The 20,323-nt window shown below is 41.3% G+C and overlaps 1 protein-coding gene across 3 annotated transcripts in view; it reads right to left on the bottom strand.

Annotated features, from left to right (window-relative positions):
* Positions 1–17,560, bottom strand: part of cbarpb (CACN subunit beta associated regulatory protein b) — a 43,989-nt gene extending 26,429 nt beyond the window's left edge. Inside the window, exons 1-4 of one of the 3 annotated variants that reach the window (XM_060940540.1) lie at positions 17,269–17,560; positions 11,492–11,564; positions 7,671–7,816; positions 6,035–6,114 (exon numbers count right to left, since the gene is read on the bottom strand). In XM_060940540.1, coding sequence (XP_060796523.1) covers positions 6,035–6,114; positions 7,671–7,816; positions 11,492–11,539 — 274 coding nt within the window. In that variant the 5' untranslated portion in view covers positions 11,540–11,564; positions 17,269–17,560. Of the gene's footprint in view, positions 1–6,034; positions 6,115–7,670; positions 7,817–11,491; positions 11,565–12,791; positions 12,886–15,186; positions 15,255–17,268 lie in introns of those variants that run through there. The other 2 variants (XM_060940539.1, XM_060940538.1) reach the window with 2 other exon arrangements.
* Between the last annotated feature and the right edge of the window lie 2,763 nt (positions 17,561–20,323).

Genomic DNA, 20,323 nt, shown 5'->3' with positions numbered 1-20,323 from the left:
TTCGGGACTGAGCCGCTGTGTGTGTGATCCCAGCGCATATCACTTACCACTTGCAAGAAGGATGGCAAGCCTAAAGACAATCATAACTACACAATGGGCAGTATTTGCATCAGTATTTGCAGTATTTTCATACTTTTATACTCTTTAATGAAAGGTGATACAAGGCGGAAGTCTGCGCCGTTTTTCAGCAGTCGCGTCACATGACCAACGCCAGCGAATCAGGAAGGTGGATGTCACAGTGACGTTGTCCAATGACGACGCCAGCTAGAGCTCAGCACAGTGTATCCGTGTATCTCAATGTTTACACAGCACCGGAGCTGACACGATCTGGATTGAATACGTGGACGCTGGCGGATTCCCGTTTCCCGGCGTTTCCAGGCGGTTTAATGTAAACGGACAGTGCATCCGCGAAGAAAAAGAGACAGATACGGTCTAATGTAAACTTGGCCTTAGTTTAAGTGGGGTTTCTTCAGCTTCTACTAACAGTGCACAGGTAGGAGTTGTTTTGATAGCTCCTATAGCAATCCTTAAACCTTTAACCTGAACTCTATCAAGTTTCCTGAGAGATGTTGCACATGCAGAACTATACACTATGCAACCATAATCTATGGTTGATCTGATTAAGGCTTTATAAATATTCATCAGTGATTGTTTGTCTGCACGCCAGTACTGCCCAGAAATCATCCTCATAAGATTCAATACTTTTTTACACTTAGTTTCTACATGTGCTATAGACCCTTTTCAGTCACGTGACCTTCGTAAACATGACTGCCATTTTGGACATGTAGTGGACTTCGGCTCGAATCATCAGTTTGAATGCGAGGAAGGCGACAAACGAAAAACATAAAAGAAAAAGGAGCGAGATACAGAAAACACCTTCACTATCCAGCGACGTAGGGCATTTACAGGGCGAGCAGAGGGAGAGGTATTTGCAAAAATTGAGGTTAGCAGGCTTAGAGAACGACGTTTACCTGCTTCCACCAGGATTGTTCACTGACATACGGAAGTACACGAAGCCCTCGTCTTTACCTGACTTCGGCCCACATGATCTGTATACCTATGTCGTTAAAAACCCATCGCCATACACATACACGCCAACGTCCGAGGTTCCGGAGCGCGCTCCGGCTTGCTCCAGGAGTGCTCTGTCCGAGGTTCCGGAGCGCCCTCCGGCTTGCTCTAGGAGTGCTCCAGCCGAGGTTCCGGAGCGTGCTCCGGCTTTACTGGATTTACTAGTTTACTGTAATTATGATCCGGCAGCTATTTACACCGGATCCAGTGTAAACAGCTGCTGGAGCCAACGTCCGAGAATTAAGCAGCGCGCTCTGGCTTGCTCGCCCTCAAATTAAGCAGCGCGCTCCGGCTTGCTCCCGGAGTGCTCCGGCCGAGGTTCCGGAGCTTGCTCCGGCTTGCTTGCCCTCAAATTAAGCAGCGCAGTCTGGCTTGCTCGCCCTCAAATTAAGCAGCGCGCTCCGGCTTGCTCCGGAGCAAGCCGCTTAATTTGAGGGCGAGCAAGCCGGAGCGAGCTCCGGAACCTCGGCCGGAGCACTCCGGGAGCAAGCCGGAGCGCGCTGCTTAATTCTCGGACGTTGGCTCCGGCAGCTATTTACACTGGATCCGGTGTAAATAGCTGCCAGATCATAATTACAGTAAACTAGTAAATCCAGTAAAGGAAAAACTTGAGACTGAAAGGTTTTAACAGTCATCCAAATGACTGAACGTAAACATTGCTACAATAACATACCAGCTATGATGATGTTGACATTAGCTAGTCAACAATAGCTACTACAGAAGAACAAAGAGGTTACAATGGGTTATTTTAGCCTATTTGGTTACACACTCGCCGCCACAGAATGTTAACAGCAATGTAATGCCTTTTCTGGCTAATTTTATTCGTCTTACCTCCAACAAAGTGGTCACTACACAAGCGCTGGTATGCCGAGGGCTGCCAATCTGTTAATGGCCGCTATCCATCTTCTCCGTCGGGATCTGATAAAATGATAAACCTTGCCTTGTTTGTTGATGGTTACTACATCCAGGTGCACAACAATATAGTGGCATGATGGAAGTCTTGCTGAAAATAAACACTTTCTTTGCTGCCGTTCCTCAATGCTGGCTGTGGTAAACTACTGGTAGTACACGTCCAAAATGGCGGCCGCGTTTGTCGTGACGTCACGTGAAAAGGGTCCATATGATGTTTCCATGCCATTCTTTCATCCATGAAGATTCCAAGATATTTAAACTTATTTACTCTTTCAAGTGGTTGGTTGTACAACATTATTTTGAAGTTCCCTGGGATCTTTCTGGTAAAAAACATTACCTTAGATTTTGGTAAAGAGAATTTAAATCCCCAATCTATTCCCCATTGTTCTAATATTTGCATTTCTTTTTGTAAGCTATCTATTATATATGGGACATTACGTCCCCTTTTCCATACAACAGTATCATCTGCATACAATAGTCCTTCACCTCCTTTCTCAAATATGTCATTAATCATTATATTAAATAGAACAGGGCTTATAACGCTCCCCTGGGGAATTCCACTTTCTACCATATATTCTTCTGACAATCCATTGCCTACTCTTACCCTCAAAGTACGATGTGTCAAAAAATCTAAAATGAAATTGAACATTCTCCCATTTATCCCAATTTTCTCCAACTTAATTAATAGGCCCGCTCTCCACATGGTGTCATAAGCTTTTTCAATATCCAGAAAAACAGATGCCATCACCTCCTTCATAACTAAAGACTTTTCAACCTCATTACAAAGTTTAACAAAAGCATCAGTGGTTGATTTAATCCTTCTAAATCATATTTGATAGCTTTTAAGCAAGCATTTCTTTTCTAAGAAATAATTCAGATGACCCACTACCAATTTTTCCATAAGCTTTCCTAGGTGTGAAGTTAAAGCTATGGGCCTGTAATTACCTGGGTTACTAGGGTCTTTCCCTGGCTTAGGAAATGGAAGAATTGTTGCCTTTTTCGATGTTTTAGGTAATTTTCCTTCTTTCCAAATTTGATTAAATAACTCAAGTATCTTTTCCAGTACTTCCACAGGAAGTTTTCTAAACACAGCATAATACAAATTATCACTTCCTGGTGAGGAGTATGCTGTATTAGCTACTGCCATTTTCAATTCTGACATACCGGTATTAAATTCATTATCAAGTATAGACCCTGTTTCAGGTTTAGCATTTAGGATACCTTCATTCGCCTTTAATATATCCTCTTTCCTTTTTTTAAAACAATCGTCTAAATGATCACCTTTATGAATATCTCATCTCATCTCATTATCTCTAGCCGCTTTATCCTGTTCTACAGGGTTGCAGGCAAGCTGGAGCCTATCCCAGCTGACTACGGGCGAAAGGCGGGGTACACCCTGGACAAGTCACCAGGTCATCACAGGGCTCCTTTATGAATATCTGCAAATATTTTACCCAACATATTAGCCTTTTCTGATACAGCTTTGAAATTCTTGTCATCAATTAGTACAGGAATACTTGCAGGCTTATATCTACCTGACATCTTTTTGACCATCATCCACATCTTATCTAAGATTGTTTCCCTTCCAATTATAGAGCAAAACTGTGTCCAAGATTCCCTTTTTACCTCTTTAATTACTTTCCTTGCTAGAGCCTTTTTCCTTTGGTATTCCACAAGGTTATCTGTAGTTAAAGTTTTACACAGTTTTTTAAAAGCTTTATTTCGGTCTATAATGACTTCTTTACATTTATCATTCCACCATGGAACATTCACTCTCTTCTTCTGCCTCTTACTAATAGGAATGTTCTGACTAGCTGCAGTAAGAATGAGGATGCTTAAGTTATTATTCATCTGCTCTATAGTTCGATCAATTTTTGGAATATTTTTTCATTTCTTCATTGCAACTTTTGAAAATTTTCTCCCAGTCTGCTTTCATAAAATGCCATTTATGATGAATGTAACTTTCTTCAGTCTTCATTTCAACTTCAATTTTACAAAAGATAGGAAAATGATCACTACCAATGCTTGTTTTCTGGTCTACCTCCCATTCACATTTACTGGCTAATTTCCTATCAACTAAAGTCAGGTCAATACATGAGGTTTCATTCTTTTATATATATATATATATATATATATATATATATATATATATATATATATTCATCTGTGTACCACTGCCATTATTTAGACATACTAGCATTCTTTCATTTATCATTTCTTCAACAGTCTCCCCATTTAGATCTGTGTGTTTACTTCCCCGTAAGCTATTATGGGCATTAAAATCCCCACACCATATCTCTCTATGAGATCTTTTGATAATGTTTCTCAACAGTTAATTTGTTAAAGCTTTACATGGGTGGCAACTGGAGTGGTTCCAAACATCTCATCTCATCTCATTATCTGTAGCCGCTTTATCCTGTCCTACAGGGTCGCAGGCAAGCTGGAGCCTATCCCAGCTGACTACGGGCGAAAGGCAGGGTACACCCTGGACAAGTCGCCAGGTCATCACAGGGCTGACACATAGACACAGACAACCATTCACACTCACATTCACACCTACGGTCAATTTAGAGTCACCAGTTAACCTAACCTGCATGTCTTTGGACTGTGGGGGAAACCGGAGCACCCGGAGGAAACCCAGGTGGACACGGGAAGAACATGCAAACTCTGCACAGAAAGGCCCTCGCCGGCCACGGGGCTCGAACCCGGACCTTCTTGCTGTGAGCTGACAGCACTAACCACTACACCACCATGCCGCCCTGGTTCCAAACAATTCTTAAAAAAGCCCTGGTTGATGGGAGAGGAGTGGTAACAGGTGTGGAAGTGCCGCTTCAGGGAAAATGGCCTTCAGCAAGGCAGAACTGAATTCCTGACCCGGATCCAGCCTGGAGCTGGCATGGGAGTCCCACAAACTCAGGCATAGATGGACCGGACCGGACTATGACAGAAACATTTAATTTCATTATTTTTAAGCCATTTTTGGTCTACAGCAATTTTTTCCATGTGCCTAAGATTTTGCACAGTACTGTAAATAAATAGTATTGGCAAATGGCTGTGGTATAAGAGGAATAAAACACTTGCTGTTATTGGAAAAGTACTGTTTTTGGTTGTTGATTTATTTACTGTAAGGACACTCCCCATGAGTTTTATTCCTTACATAACAACTATAAATAAGCAACTCGTGCCGAGGCTACAGCATAGGAATCAGACAGTTGATGCTTTACTATGCACAGAATATCTAATTCATCATCATCTAACTAATAGATTAGAAAATGTTTAAGAAGATTAATAAAATACCAAATTCATGAATAGTTTTAATGCTACCACAGAGATGAGGATTTCGCTAGTCCTCAAATATTCATATATGGAGCATATCACCACAAAATGAGCCCATGTGGTCAAAAAATTAAAAGTCCAGAGAAATTATCAAAAATTATTAAGGTATCATCATCATCTTAACAGAAAATCAAGTTTGGAGAAAATCAGCTATAAACTTTGTAATGTTTAAATTGAAATCAATGAACTGCACACATTTATTTGGCCTAGAAAGTCATATTCATAGATTGTTATACAGTATACTATTTTGGTGATGGATACATTATAGATTAAAGAATGTTTTTATTGCAAAATTAGAAAAACTTTATGTGGGTCATTTTTAGACGCAGTCTCGTTCCAAATGGCTATATCTCGGAATGACCTCTTGCTACATTGGACTCATTTTGTGGTGACACGCCCCATATGTGAGCCACTTAAGTACACAAGAATGCAACTGGTTACTTCTATCACTAAAATATCACAGTGAAATCTAACTGTTTGTCAATATAAAACATGGCTGTTGAGCATATAGTACAAACTCAGTGAAGTAGAATGAAAGGTTCTCGTATCATCTAATCACATCCCACCCCCACAAATTTTACATTTAAAGGACTTTCTGTGAGGTTATTGTTTACGCCAGTAGTCACAAAAATAGTACTGCAATATTATGCCATTTGATGGGTTATGAGCACAAAACCAGCTTTTTAAATATGATAGACTAAAGAAACCAATGTTTTACCATGCACAGGCTGCGTTTCCTCAATATAGGAGGTGCTCGTCTTCTCGGGATCATCACTACGCCTGAAGCAGGGAATGAACCTTAATACAGACAAGTAGTAAGAAAAGGGCCAAATTTAGAGCTTTATATTTTTTATCACCTTCAACACATGTCTGCATGATAAGTCAAATGAGCTCAGTCTGATGCATTCAGCCCACTGATTATAGGAGACAGTTTGTCTGTCCATATGGGACCATGGAGCAGTGAGAATAAACTGGGGCTGCTTTTCCAGCCTGACGTTGTGACTCCTCAATGTGTGTGTGTGTGTGTGTGTGTGTGTGTGTGTGTGTGTGTGTGTGTGTGTGTGTGTGTGAGAGAGAGAGAGAGAGAGAGAGAGAGAGTTGGAGCATTTTTGTCATGCCTGGACAGATTAATCATGGCTGATAGCTGCTGCTATGAGATCTCATTAGTCTCATCGTTTGTGGGAGACTGCAGTGTAGGCACAGTTAGAACCTCTCTGATATCACACACTGACATACACACATCCAAACATACAAGGATAAAGAGAAAATGTTTAGGGTGATAACACTCTTGCCTTCAACAAAACAAGAGCAGTGGAGCTGTAAGTTATCAGATATGGAACAGTGTCATACCATTTATAAAACTGACATGCCACATAAAGAACTGTGAAGTACCACATATGAAACTCCAGTACTATATGTGTACATTTGAGATATCGTATATCACAGCTGTGTCAAAAAAAAAGAAAAAGAGGACAACATCTAATATCTGTCCATGATCGGTTAGTGTTTCACCGACAGAAAAAGAAGAGAAAGTGTCACTCTATTGTTCAGTATAACCTTCTGCTCCGCCATTGTGCTCTTTCACGCCTTCTTTGCCGCTATTGTTTTCGCACAGCCATTCATTTCCACTCCATGCTTTGCAAGACTCTCATATGCAGGGGGATGGTTATATGCATGGCCTAATGGTTAGAGAAGCAGCTTTAGGACCAAAAGGTCACTGGTTTGATTCCCTGGGCCAGCAGGAATGCTGGAAGTGCCCTTGAGCAAGGCACCTAACCCCCAACTGCTCTGGGTACATTGGACGTCGCTCGTGTTTGCTAAATGCATTAGTCGAGCCATCATGTGAACAGTGGTGTACATAGAAAACTGTGTGCTCAATGGATATTATATACACTGTTAGTGGATTTAGATAAGAATTACTAGCCAACTCAGTCTTCTGAATTCATTGATGGATTGCTGGTTCATATCTTCACCAAGCATACAGATGTCGCAAGCAAATCCTGCATGAGTGAGTCAGTCAGTCAATCAAACGGTGAATCATTCAGTTGGCCAGTCACTCATCCTGTCATTCAGTGATGAAGTAAGTCAGTTAATTAATGAGGCAATGAGCCAGTGAATTCGTCAGTGAGACAGTCAGTGAGCCAATCTCTCAGTCAGTCTGTGAGTCACTTGTCAGAGCCAGGCAGCCTCTTCTAGAAAAAATGTCATTATCATTTGTAATTATTTTAAAGTAAAATAGAAGTTCATTACTGGCTGAGAAGTTTCTTTTGCATTGGTCAATAAAATGTATTATCCTACTATTTATCCATCAATAACATGTTTGCATTTGTACATATGAAAGGCTTTTGTCTCACCGAGCATAGCTCCAGTCCCCCTCACAACAGCAGCGACAGGCAATCAACAGGACAGACACAAGGATAAGCGTCACCGCGAGGAAGATGGACAAAAGAACAAGCTGGAGGACGTAGCCATCCTGCACCCCATGCTCCAAATGGAACTCCTGAGTGAACACCACAGAGAAAAATTGCTTTACCAGGCTTATGAAGTTTTGAAGTTTCTCTAAACTCCCACATACAGATATTTTGATGTGCTGCACTATCATCCAACAGTCATTTTTAAGCACAGGAAATGGACCCGGAATGGACTAATTTGCTAACTTCAAAAATAGATTTTGTTTGATCTTGAAATGTTCCTGTCTAGTGAAAACAAAGAGACACACAAGTCTCTGAGAGTTTGCACGAAAGGCTTCACTTCTGCACCATGGCAAGCTCTCATCTCCCTGCGTATGATTGGTAGAGAGGGTGAGAAGGACACAGGTGCATGTTGAGTTAAGTGCTGTGTTTGCTGCTCCAGAGGGTGAGAGTGTGTTCGTGAAAGTTCACTGGTGCAGACCTGAACACAATAGACACAAGGTTCTTTTCTCAAAGGGATCAAAGAAAAGAAGCTGTCACCTGTACAGTGGTGCTTGAAAGTTTGTGAACCCTTTAGAATTTTCTATATTTCTGCATAAATATGACCTAAAACATCATCAGATTTTCACACAAGTCCTAAAAGTAGATAAAGAGAACCCAGTTAAACAAATGAGACAAAAATATTATACTTGATCATTTATTTATTGAGGAAAATGATCCAATATTACATATGTGTGAGTGGCAAAAGTATGTGAACCTCTAGGATTAGCAGTTAATTTGAAGGTGAAATTAGAGTCAGGTTTTTCAATCAATTGGATGACAATCAGGTGTGAGTGGGCACCCTGTTTTAATTAAAGAATAGGAATCTATCAAAGTCTGATCTTCATAACACATGTTTGTGGAAGTGTATCATGGCATGAACAAAGGAGATTTCTGAGAACCTCAGAAAAAGCATTGTTGATGCTCATCAGGCTGGAAAAGGTTACCAAACCATCTCTAAAGAGTTTGGACTCCACCAATCCACAGTCAGACAGATTGTGTACAAATGGAGGAAATTCAAGACCATTGTTACCCTCCCCAGGAGTGGTCGACCAACAAAGATCACTCCAAGAGCAAGGCGTGTAATAGTCAGTGAGGTCACAAAGGACCCCAGGGTAACTTCTAAGCAACTGAAGGCCTCTCTCACATTGGCTAATGTTAATGTTCATGAGTCCACCATCAGGAGAACACTGAACAACAATGGTTGTATGGCAGGATTTCAAGGAGAAAGCCACTGCTCTCCAAAGAGAACATTGCTGCTCATCTGCAGTTTGCCAAAGATAACATGGACAAGCCAGAAGGCTATTGGAAAAATGTTTTGTGGACAGATGAGACCAAAATAGAACTTTTTGCTTTAAATGAGAAGCATTACATTTGGAGAAAGGAAAACACTGCATCCCAGCATAAGAACCTTATCCCATCTATGAAACATGGTGGTGGTATCATCATGGTTTGGGTCTGTTTTGCTGCATCTGGGCCAGGATGGCTTGCCATCATTGATGGAACAATGAATTCTGAATTATACCAGGGAATTCTAAAGGAAAATGTCAGGACATCTGTCCATGAACTGAAGCTCAAGAGAAGGTGGGTCATGCAGCAAGATAACGACCCTAAGCACACAAGTCGTTCTACCAAAGAATGATTAAAGAAGAATAAAGTTAATGTTCTGGAATAGTCAAGTCAAAGTCCTGACCTTAATCCAATCAAAATGTTGTGGAAGGACCTGAAACGAGCAGTTCATGTGAGGAAACCCACCAACATCCCAGAGTTGAAGCTGTTCTGTACAGAGAATGGGCTAAAATTCCTCCAAGCCGGTGTGCAGGACTGACCAACAGTTACCAGAAACGTTTAGTTGCAGTTATTGCTGCACAAGGGGGTCACACCAGATACTGAAAGCAAAGGTTCACATACTTTTGCCATTCATAGATATGTAATATTGGATCATTTTCCTCAATAAATAAATGACCGAGGATAATATTTTTGTTTCATTTATTTAACTGGGTTTTCTTTTATCTACTTTTAGGACTTGTGTGAAAATCTGATGATGTTTTAGGTCATATTTATGCAGAAATATAGAAAATTTGAAAGGGTTCACAAACTTTCAAGCACCACTGTACCTGTGTAACCAGAATAGAAATCAGCCAATGCAAGGCAGAAAAAACTAGAAAATGAATAATTATTTGGGTTGAACATACAGTATTACACCTTTCAATTCCCCTCCTACTTCTCTTTTCAATTTCATAGCACAATATGTCCTTGATAACTTAGCAACTGAATGTGTTGCATAATTATCATGCAGGAAAAGCCATGAAAATCAGTATTATACCTGAGGTGCTCAACTCCACCATAGTTTAATTGGTTTCCCTGATCTAATACACCTATTAAACTTGGCCTCATGTCTCTGAGAAGAAAAATCATGAAACTGCACTGGACTCAAGCCCTTTGGGGAAAGGAGTTGGGCTCTATTGAGCAATGCAATGCAGTGGAAAAAAAACCTCATGGATTGAGTATTGCTTGGTCCAGGATGGATCTAGAAAGATCAACGGAAAATGATCTCTTTGCACCAGATTAATTGATGCATTTTGACAGTCAGGATTTTTTCCTTTTGTATTACTTTATCCTGGGATTATCCAAATGAAAATGCAGGTGTAAAGGCACCAAAGAAACATTTAAAATATATGCATGTCAGTCTGGAAAAAACAACAATTGTTGCTCTGGCTGAATTCTGGCAAAAATTCAATTTCTTTCAACCAATAATATACTTTGACACTTTAAGAAACCATAAATATATTTCCTTCATTTTTTTTTAAATGTAGCCCAGGCTACCATCCTGCAAACATAGTGTTGATAAAGAAGCTAGTTTAAAAGGTACTGCGCACTGAGATGCATTTTTTTGAGCTGCAAAATAAATTATATAACTGTACTGTGATGAAACACTTCAGTACTGGTCTTACTACTAACAAATTTACCATTTGTTATAAAAATTGGCATTAAATGGGTTGAAAAAGACTCAAATCACCATTTACTGGTTAAAATCATCCTGAACCTTACAGGGCTGAAGCTGATGTACAGTTGGCCATTTGGTACTTCTCCATGTCATGCAATTTTTTTTTTATGTAAGATTGTTGCCCTCTTCTAATCAGAAGTGTGTGTGGTCCACCTCCCCCAGCACTCACCCTTGAGCAGGAGTGTGTGAAACTGCCCTCAATTTCAGTTATATATTGATCGAGACTCATCATTCACAGGAGTTTATGCCTCCCCTCCCTGTTTAGACAAATGGGACTGAAGTAACAGTTTATATTTGTGCTGTACTTGAGCAGTAGGCATCAAATCCTCTGTAACAAAACAAATTCCAGCTTAAACACAGACACTGATTTCTTCTTTAATAAAATAATGCAGATGATGCCGGTAATTGACAATACAGCCTGCAGTTGGTGTATATTACTTTGGCTATCTAAGCCAACTTGAATCAGACCAAACGTTGTCTTGCAGGGCTAATCTGTTTACATCAGACCGTGAATTCAATTACAGAGGACACAGAACAGGATGTTTTCTATTTGCATGTCTGAAGATGCTTCTAGAGAGAGAATGGAAACAATGAAGGAAAACAGTACAGGATGAAGGACAGAGACAGAGATTAACCCAACGACACCTCCGTGAAAGAGAGAGAGAGAGAGAGAGAGAGAGAGAGAGAGAGAGAAAGCGGAAGAGAGAGATGTACTTACTGTGGGGTTCTCAGTTAGGTTTTTCCAGATGGCAGACTCATTGCTCATGGTCCAGGTCAGCAGGTATGTCCTCCTGAGAAAGACATGCAGCCACTTTAAAGCTTGCTTTTAAATCTTAAACACTAAATACATTTGGATTCAGTGTTCCTTCCAAAACTACACCAACAAAATAGACATAGAACATCTAAATGCTCATGCCAAACAGAGAGCTTTCTGAATTGACAGTCAACATGATTGACATGCACATGTAGACGTCTCTTTGTCCTGATTGGCTACCTGCTGGTAGTCCATGGTGCTTGTTTTTTTCCCCCATTTACAGATCCAGATACACCACAGTGACTGGAGATTTGTCTCTAAACTGATATAGTAGAACTTTGCAAAATATTACCAAAAGTGCCTTGATTAAAAATCTTTGATCCGACCTTGAAGGCAGAATTTCCAAGTCTACAGTATGATTCAAAGAAATTATCAGAGATAATTATGATGTTCATATAATCCATCCATCCATTATCGAGACCACTTATCCGTCAGGGTCGTGGGGGGAAGCTTGAGCCAATCCTAGCTGACTTCGGTTTAGAGGCGGGGTACACCCTGGGCAGGTCATCAGTCTATCGCAGGGCTAACACAGAGACGAACAACCATTCACACTCACATTCACACCTACAAGCAATGTAGAGTAGACAGTTGACCTATTCCATGCGTTTGGATGGTGGGAGGAAACCAACGCACCCAGAGGAAACCCACATAGGCATGAGGAGAACATGCAAACTCCACACAGAAAGGACCCAGTTGGCCACGAGGTTTGCTGTGAGGCAACAGTGCACCACTGTGCCACTCAAGGTTCATAGAATATATAAGATATTACACACAGTATTGCTAAAGCACACATGATCTCATTATACACCTAACTCAATACACATTCCTAAAGAACACATGACTTATTATGAGTCTAACATGTAGTAGTGGGCAAAAAAAAAGCTTTAATTTAAAGAATTTAGCTTGAAACCTACTGCTATGCATGATTATATATAAGTCCTATTCTAACCCTTCCCCCATCTCTGATTCCCATATTACAAGCCATATTATGATCGCAGGTTTTTCTGCTGCTGAGGCCCTGCAGCATGCGTTCCATATCAGATAATGCCATTAATGCTGTAGTTTCTGCCCAAAACACATAAACCTTCTCGCTCTCTTTGCTTTGCACTCTCCTTCTGCCTATATATTTGCCTCACACATATAGATGTACATATGTACACATGTACATATAGATATAAGCACAACCATACATATATAAACTCACCTTCCAAGTGCTTCCTCTTTCTCATATAGCAGGGAAAAGACAACATGCAGAGCGATGTGTGTACAGTTCCTGTTCGTTCAGTGCTGAGATGCTGTCTGAAGTCAGTGTGTGTGTGTGTGTAAATGTGTAAGTAAGCAGTGTTCAGTGTGTGTTTCGTTGCAAAGCTCTCAGTTCCTGCTGCATACTCAGCCCTTCTCTGCCCACCCACAGCCTCATAACAACTCCACATTATCTCTCTCTCTCTCTCTCTCTCTCTCTCTCTCCATCACACACACACACACACACACACACATGAAATGACTGTAGCTTTATTGCCTCAGTGATACCTGATACTCCAGATCTAATCAAACAATATTATGTAACTGTTATATTAAAAAAAAAGAAATGGCTTCCTGCACATTTTCCAATGGTAATTAAAACCATGGCTATTAATAAATCCAAATGTATTTTGATGCAGGGAAGAAATTATTTATTCAAGAATTCCTGTGCTTGTATGAATGAAATGAGCTGAATGCATGAAACTCCACAGGTTCTGTAATTTGAAAGGTAAAATCAGAGCATAACTACTGTGTTATATCACATCAAAAACACCTCATCAATCAGATGGTAGAGGAGAGCGGGAGACTTGGGACAGTTTGTATTCCCATAAATTAATTTCAACCAATCAGGTCTTAGATTACATCAGAAGTTCGATGTTGCCCCTGAGTGTAACCTACTTCCTTTGGAAGCTGGACACTGCAGTAAGATCTGTGCAGTTCAATATTTCTCTCAACCAAAACTTGTATTTTCTACTTCGCAGTCCACCTCCATTCTATGGTGTAATGTAGGCTGGTGAATTCGAGATTTGTTAGGAATTAAAGTATGTAGCCTAGAGTTACTATACATAGTAATATTTATTAAACTCACATTCTGTGGAAAAACATTGTAAGGATTTTTTTTCAAAATGGCCAGATGGTGGGAGAGTTGGGACAGTTCATGTTACAGGTTTTTTTCTTGTGGTTTACAAATATAAAATTGTTTTTAAAAAATTTCGTTAAAAATGTGGAGTGTACCTGCATGAGGATTAAGCTTATTTCATTCCTTCTTGAGAATGGAACTCTTTTGTCTCGTCAGGTTTTGGGTAAACTGACATTTTTCTATCGCTGTACCAGCATTGTGTGTTCATACAGTTAATATGTTACAAGTTTTGATAATAAATAAAAATTAAACATGTAGGTGTTTTGTTTTTGTTCCATGTGTCCCCACTTTGTCCCAAGTCTCCCAACATAATGTCCCATGTGTCCCTGCAAAAAATAATGACAGAAAAAAATGAAGCCTGAAGGCCAGTATATGTGACAAGCTGAGAAACTAATGTTGTGGTAAGAGGATATAGTAAATACTCTCTAATGCAATATGAATGTGACGCGACCTGCAAAGAATTTCACACAATCTACAAAAGCTGAACACTTGTACCAAATCTCCCTGCTCTCCCCTATACTTGCCAAATTCCATCCATCCATTATCTGTAGCTGCTTATCCTGTGCAGGGTTGCAGGCAAGCTGGAGCCTATCCCAGCTGACTATGGGCGAGAGGCGGGGTACACCCTGGACAAGTCGCCAGATCATCACAGGGCTGACACAGAGACCAACAACCATTCACATTCACACCTATGGTCAATTTAGAGCCACCAGTTAACCTAACCTACATGTCTTTGGACTGTGGGGGAAATTGGAGCACCTGGAGGAAACCCACGCGGACACGGGGAGAACATGCAAACTCCACACAGAAAGGCCCCCATCAGCCACTGGGCTCAAACCCAGAACCTTCTTGCTGTGAAGTGGCAGTGCTAACCACTACACCACCATGCTGCCTTGCCAACTTACTAAACTTTTTTTTCCCCCCTGCAGTGCTTTGCATTCTTTGGAGCCATGTAATCAACTCCAGAGTATATTTCTCTAAGACATCTATTTTAACCAGTTTGGATGCATTAAAGCATGTCTGTAATATCAATAAAATGTGTATAAAATCACTAAAATACGTGGTGCATTGTAGTGCAGGGGGACTCTAAGACCAAAACCAGACATACTGTTAAGGCATATGCTGTAACATGGAGGTTGCATAATATGGAAATCACACAGATCCCCCCAAACGACTAGGCATTGAGGTGGCATTATTTTAGAGGTTAATACCATTCAACATCAATGGTGAGGAGCTTTCAGATTTCTTACATTCTTGACATACACATTATCACATATAAAGTGAATAATTGTTTTTAGGAAAACTCCCATCCTTCCCATTGCATAACCTAAACAGATTTCATAACAATGCTATTCAGATGCAGAGCAAATACACAGACAATAAATCACAACAGTTCAAAATGCAGTAACACTAATAGGATAGGACTGTGCAAGCTTACCTAGTTGTAATGTACGGGATCCATGTTAAAAAAAAAAAAAAAAAGGTTTCAGCCAAAGCAGCCGAGCTTCTCTCAGAGCGTTTATTTCAATGTAAAGGCGTTAAATGGATTTATGAATGAAATATGCTCGCTGTGGCCACGCCCACTGTGGAAAGCACCGCGTGACGTAAAGCAGAGATGAAAAGGAATGCGTAATTACATATGCAGAAAATTGTCATTGTTACGGAAAAGAAATAACCCCCTGCGAGTGCCCTATACACTAAACGTAAGGAGTTGTATCTTATCTTAAAGATTTGCTATTTTATAAATAGTCACACGCAATTATATTACACCCTAATAATGACGCCAATCAAAGATGATGTCATTCTGTTTCGTTTTAGTGCAATTAGATTAGTCTGTGCAGTGCATCTGATTGGTGGTCAACGTAACAAGCAAACTGGCACAGTTTATTGACCTATGGCTGTTTAATGAAGGATAGATGAGGATGATGAGTGTAAACAGCAGTCACCATTTTAATATTTTAGCACCATTCTGTCAGCCCGAATTGTCTGTTAGTCTTTGACAGTGACTAGGCGCCACCTTCTGGTGGAATTAGACGCACTACAGTGCAATACAATTGTGTGAGTTGTCTTCAGTCTCTGGAAGCGCATGTCACTCCAGCATTCTCTTGAAGGGGTTTCTTGTCCCCACAGACAGAAATGGACTCACCATTACCACCACCACTACCACTACCACCACTCGAATGCAATGATTAATGTGCTTGAACCACAAGTATGGCCTGACCGTCTGTCTGCCCTCGACAACACCATGAAGCCTCTTCTTCGACACAGAGATAGTGAAATGAACTCTTGCTGCCTGTCTTTCCAAACATCTGGATCTTTTTTCTGTCTTCAAATAAAAAAAGTGCCTGAATGAAGTTTTTGTAAATAATTTGATATTGTAGGCGGCACAGTGGTGTAGTGGTTAGCACTGTCGTCTCACAGCAAGAAGGTCCTGGGTTCAAGTCCAGTGGCTGGCGAGGGCCTTTCTGTACGGAGTTTGCATGTTCTCCCCGTGTCTGCGTGAGTTTCTTCCGGGTGCTCCGGTTTCCCCCACAGTCCAAAGACATGCAGGTTAGGTTAACTGGTGACTCTAAATTGACCGTAGGTGTGAATGTGAGTGTGAATGGTTGTCTGTGTCTATGTGTCAGCCCTGTGATGACCTGGCGACTTGGGGTGTACCCCCCCTTTCGCCCGTAGTCAGCTGGGATAGGCTCCAGCTTGCCTGCGACCCTGTAGAACAGGATAAAGCGGCTACAGATAATGAGATGAGATGAGATGAGACTTGTTTTCAGTCTCTGGAAGCGCATGTCACTCCAGCATTCTCTTGAAGGGGTTTCTTGTCCCCACAGTCAGAAATGGACTCACCATTACCACTACCACTACTCCAATGCAATGATTAATGTGCTTGAACCACAAGTATGGCCTGACCGTCTGTCTGCCCTCGACAACACCATGAAGCCTCTTCTTCGACACAGAGATAGTGAAATGAACTCTTGCTGCCTGTCTTTCCAAACATCTGGATCTTTTTTCTGTCTTCAAATAAAAAAAGTGCCTGAATGAAGTTTTTGTAAATAATTTGATATTGTAGGTGGCACAGTGGTGTAGTGGTTAGCACTGTCGTCTCACAGCAAGAAGGTCCTGGGTTCAAGCCCAGTGGCTGGTGAGGGCCTTTCTGTGCGGAGTTTGCATGTTCTCCCCGTGTCTGCGTGAGTTTCTTCCGGGTGCTCCGGTTTCCCCCACAGTCCAAAGACATGCAGGTTAGGTTAATTGGTAGCTCTAAATTGACCTTAGGTGTGAATGTGAGTGTGAATTAGCCTGGCTAACGCGACTTCAAAGCTCTCCGAGCATTTGGTCTGGCCAAGCTATTAAGCCAAACCATTTCCCAGAGCCCGTGGTTGACCCGCCTCCCTGAAATGCCTCAGTTTGCTACTGGTCGAAGCCAGAAAAGGCTGTGACGAAGCTTAAACCAATCACATCACTCTTTCCTCTGACGTATGTGACACGACGGAAACTGCTTGAGTAACAGGAAGAAGATAAATACCTCCAGGGCTGCTCTTTGCTCCGTTTTCAATGAGAACTTCCCGTTGAATGCTTTCAATACAGCATCTACCGCTGTGTTAAAGGCTTGCCGCTGCTCCATGTTCGTGATGTGAATGAAGCGCTTCCGGCATAGATTCTGTAAACAATCTATGGCTTCCGGTCGCAGTTCTACTACGTCACTGCCTTGAACACGCCTCTACCCAGGGCCGTTGGAGATGCTCAAAGTTGATTGGTTCCCGATTTTTCGGGAGCTTGGAAATGCTGTAGATAGCCTGCCTGGCCAGACTAAGCTTGGAACAGGCCCTCGTGTTGCGTCACGCTTAGGATGGGTGGGCCCAGGCTAAGTGTGAATGGTTGTGTGTCTCTATGTGTCAGCCTGATGACCTGGCGACTTGTCCAGGGTGTACCCCGCCTCTCGCCCATAGTCAGCTGGGATAGGCTCCAGCTTGCCTGCGACCCTGTAGAACAGGATAAGCGGCTACAGATAATGGATGGATGGAATATGATATTGTTGAACACTTATTCGATCCTGAGTTTGGCTTACTGTCTGTGTTGAGACACACTGTCAGCATGGGTTTCCTCTTAGAAAATAAAGGACATTACTGTACCTTTAGGGGTACAATGACTTGACACTGGGGCAGTACCCTCTAAGGTACTTATTTGTCCTGTTTATATACTGCTTGAGAACATATATGTACTGTTTTGGCCCTAAAAAGGTACACATAATTACCTTGAGGTCCAATAATGAGCTAGGGGTATATTAGTGTCAGTTGTACCTTGAAGGACAGACCTGGACTCCCACTGTACCCCTATTTCTGACAGTGTGGGTTCTCATGCTTTCTCTACCTCTTAATAACATGTGAAGCTGAATAATCACCAATCAATGTGAATGAGTGTGTGCATTTATGTTTGCCCTGTGTTGGATTGGCATCCAATCCATGATGTATTTTCACTGTTTCTGGGATAAACCCTGATCAGTATAAAGTGGTTACTGGAGATGAATGAATGAAAGAATAAAAGAAAGAAAGAATGAACGAATACTTGCACTTTACAGTGGTGCTTGAAAGTTTGTGAACCCTTTAGTTCTATATTTCTGCATAAATATGACCTACTGTAAAACATCATCAGATTTTCACACAAGTCCTAAAAGTAGATAAAGAGAACCCAGTTAAACAAATGAGACAAAATTTTATACTTGGTCATTTATTTATTGAGGAAAATAATCCAATATTACATATCTGTGAGTGGCAAAAGTATGTGAACCTTTGCTTTCAGTATCTGGTGTGACCCCCTTGTGCAGCAATAACTGCAACTAAACGTTTCCGGTAACTGTTGATCAGTCCTGCACACCGGCTTGGAGGAATTTTAGCCCATTCCTCCATACAGAACAGCTTCAACTCTGGGATGTTGGTGGGTTTCCTCACATGAACTGCTCGCTTCAGGTCCTTCCACAACATTTCGATTGGATTATGGTCAGGACATTGACTTGGACATTCCAAAACATTAACTTTATTCTTCTTTAACCATTCTTTGGTAGAACAACTTGTGTGTTTAGGGTCGTTGTCTTGCTGCATGACCCACCTTCTCTTGAGATTCAGTTCATGGACAGATGTCCTGACATTTTCCTTTAGAATTCATTGGTATAATTCAGAATTCATTGTTCCATCAATGATGGCAAGCCGTCCTGGCCCAGATGCAGCAAGATAGGCCCAAACCATGATACTACCACCACCATGTTTCACAGATGGGATAAGGTTCTTATGCTGGAATGCAGTGTTTTCCTTTCTCCAAACATAACGCTTCTCATTTAAACCAAAAAGTTCTACTTTGGTCTCATCCGTCCACAAAACATTTTTCCAATAGCCTTCTGGCTTGTCCACATGATCTTTATCAAACTGCAGACGAGCAGCAATGTTCTTTTTGGAGAGCAGTGGCTTTCTCCTTGCAACCCTGCCATGCACACCATTGTTGTTCAGTATTCTCCTGATGGTGGACTCATGAACAATAACATTATCCAATGTGAGAGAGGCCTTCAGTTGCTTAGAAGTTACCCTGGGGTCCTTTGTGACCTCGCCGACTATTACACACCTTGCTCTTGGAGTGATCTTTGTTGGTCGACCGCTCCTGGGGAGGGTAACAATGGTCTTAAATTTCCTCCATTTGTACACAATCTGTCTGACTGTGGATTGGTGGAGTCCAAACTCTTTAGAGATGGTTTTGTAACCTTTTCCAGCCTGATGAACATCAACAACGCTTTTTCTGAGGTCCTCAGAAATCTCCTTTGTTCGTGCCATGATACACTTCCACAAACATGTGTTGTGAAGATCAGACTTTGATAGATCCCTGTTCTTTAAATAAAACAGGGTGCCCACTCACACCTGATTGTCATCCCATTGATTGAAAACACCCGACTCTAATTTCACCTTTAAATTAACTGCTAATCCTAGAGGTTCACATACTTTTGCCACTCACAGATATGTAATATTGGATCATTTTCCTCAATAAATAAATGACCAAGTATAATATTTTTTGTCTCATTTGTTTAACTGGGTTCTCTTTATCTACTTTTAGGACTTGTGTGAAAATCTGGTGATGTTTTAGGCCATATTTATGCAGAAATATAGAAAATTCTAAAGGGTTCACAAACTTTCAAGCACCACTATAATCCTACAGCAAACAAAGACATTCTGTACAATTATGTGGTTCTAAATTTGTGGTAACAGTTTGAGGAAGAAGCATATATGAGTGTGATGATCAGCTGTACAAATACTTTTGGCTATCCAGTGTATTATATTCACCACTGAGTTTTGTTTCTGGTAGTCTTTAGTGTCTTAAAAATACTCATAATAATAATAGGTGGCATGGTGGTGTAGTGGTTAGCACTGTCGCCTCACAGCAAGAAGGTCGTGGGTTCGAGCCCAGTGGCTGACAGGGGCCTTTCTGTGTGGAGTTTGCATGTTCTCCCCGTGTCTGCGTGGGTTTCCTCCGGGTGCTCCGGTTTCCCCCACAGTCCAAAGACATGCAGGTTAGGTTAACTGGTGACTCTAAATTGACCG

The sequence above is a fragment of the Neoarius graeffei genome, chromosome 15 (genome assembly GCF_027579695.1).
Source record: "Neoarius graeffei isolate fNeoGra1 chromosome 15, fNeoGra1.pri, whole genome shotgun sequence".
Lineage (NCBI taxonomy): Eukaryota > Metazoa > Chordata > Actinopteri > Siluriformes > Ariidae > Neoarius > Neoarius graeffei.
Note: the sequence above shows the minus strand (reverse complement) of the source record. Positions and strands in the feature narration are given on the sequence as shown.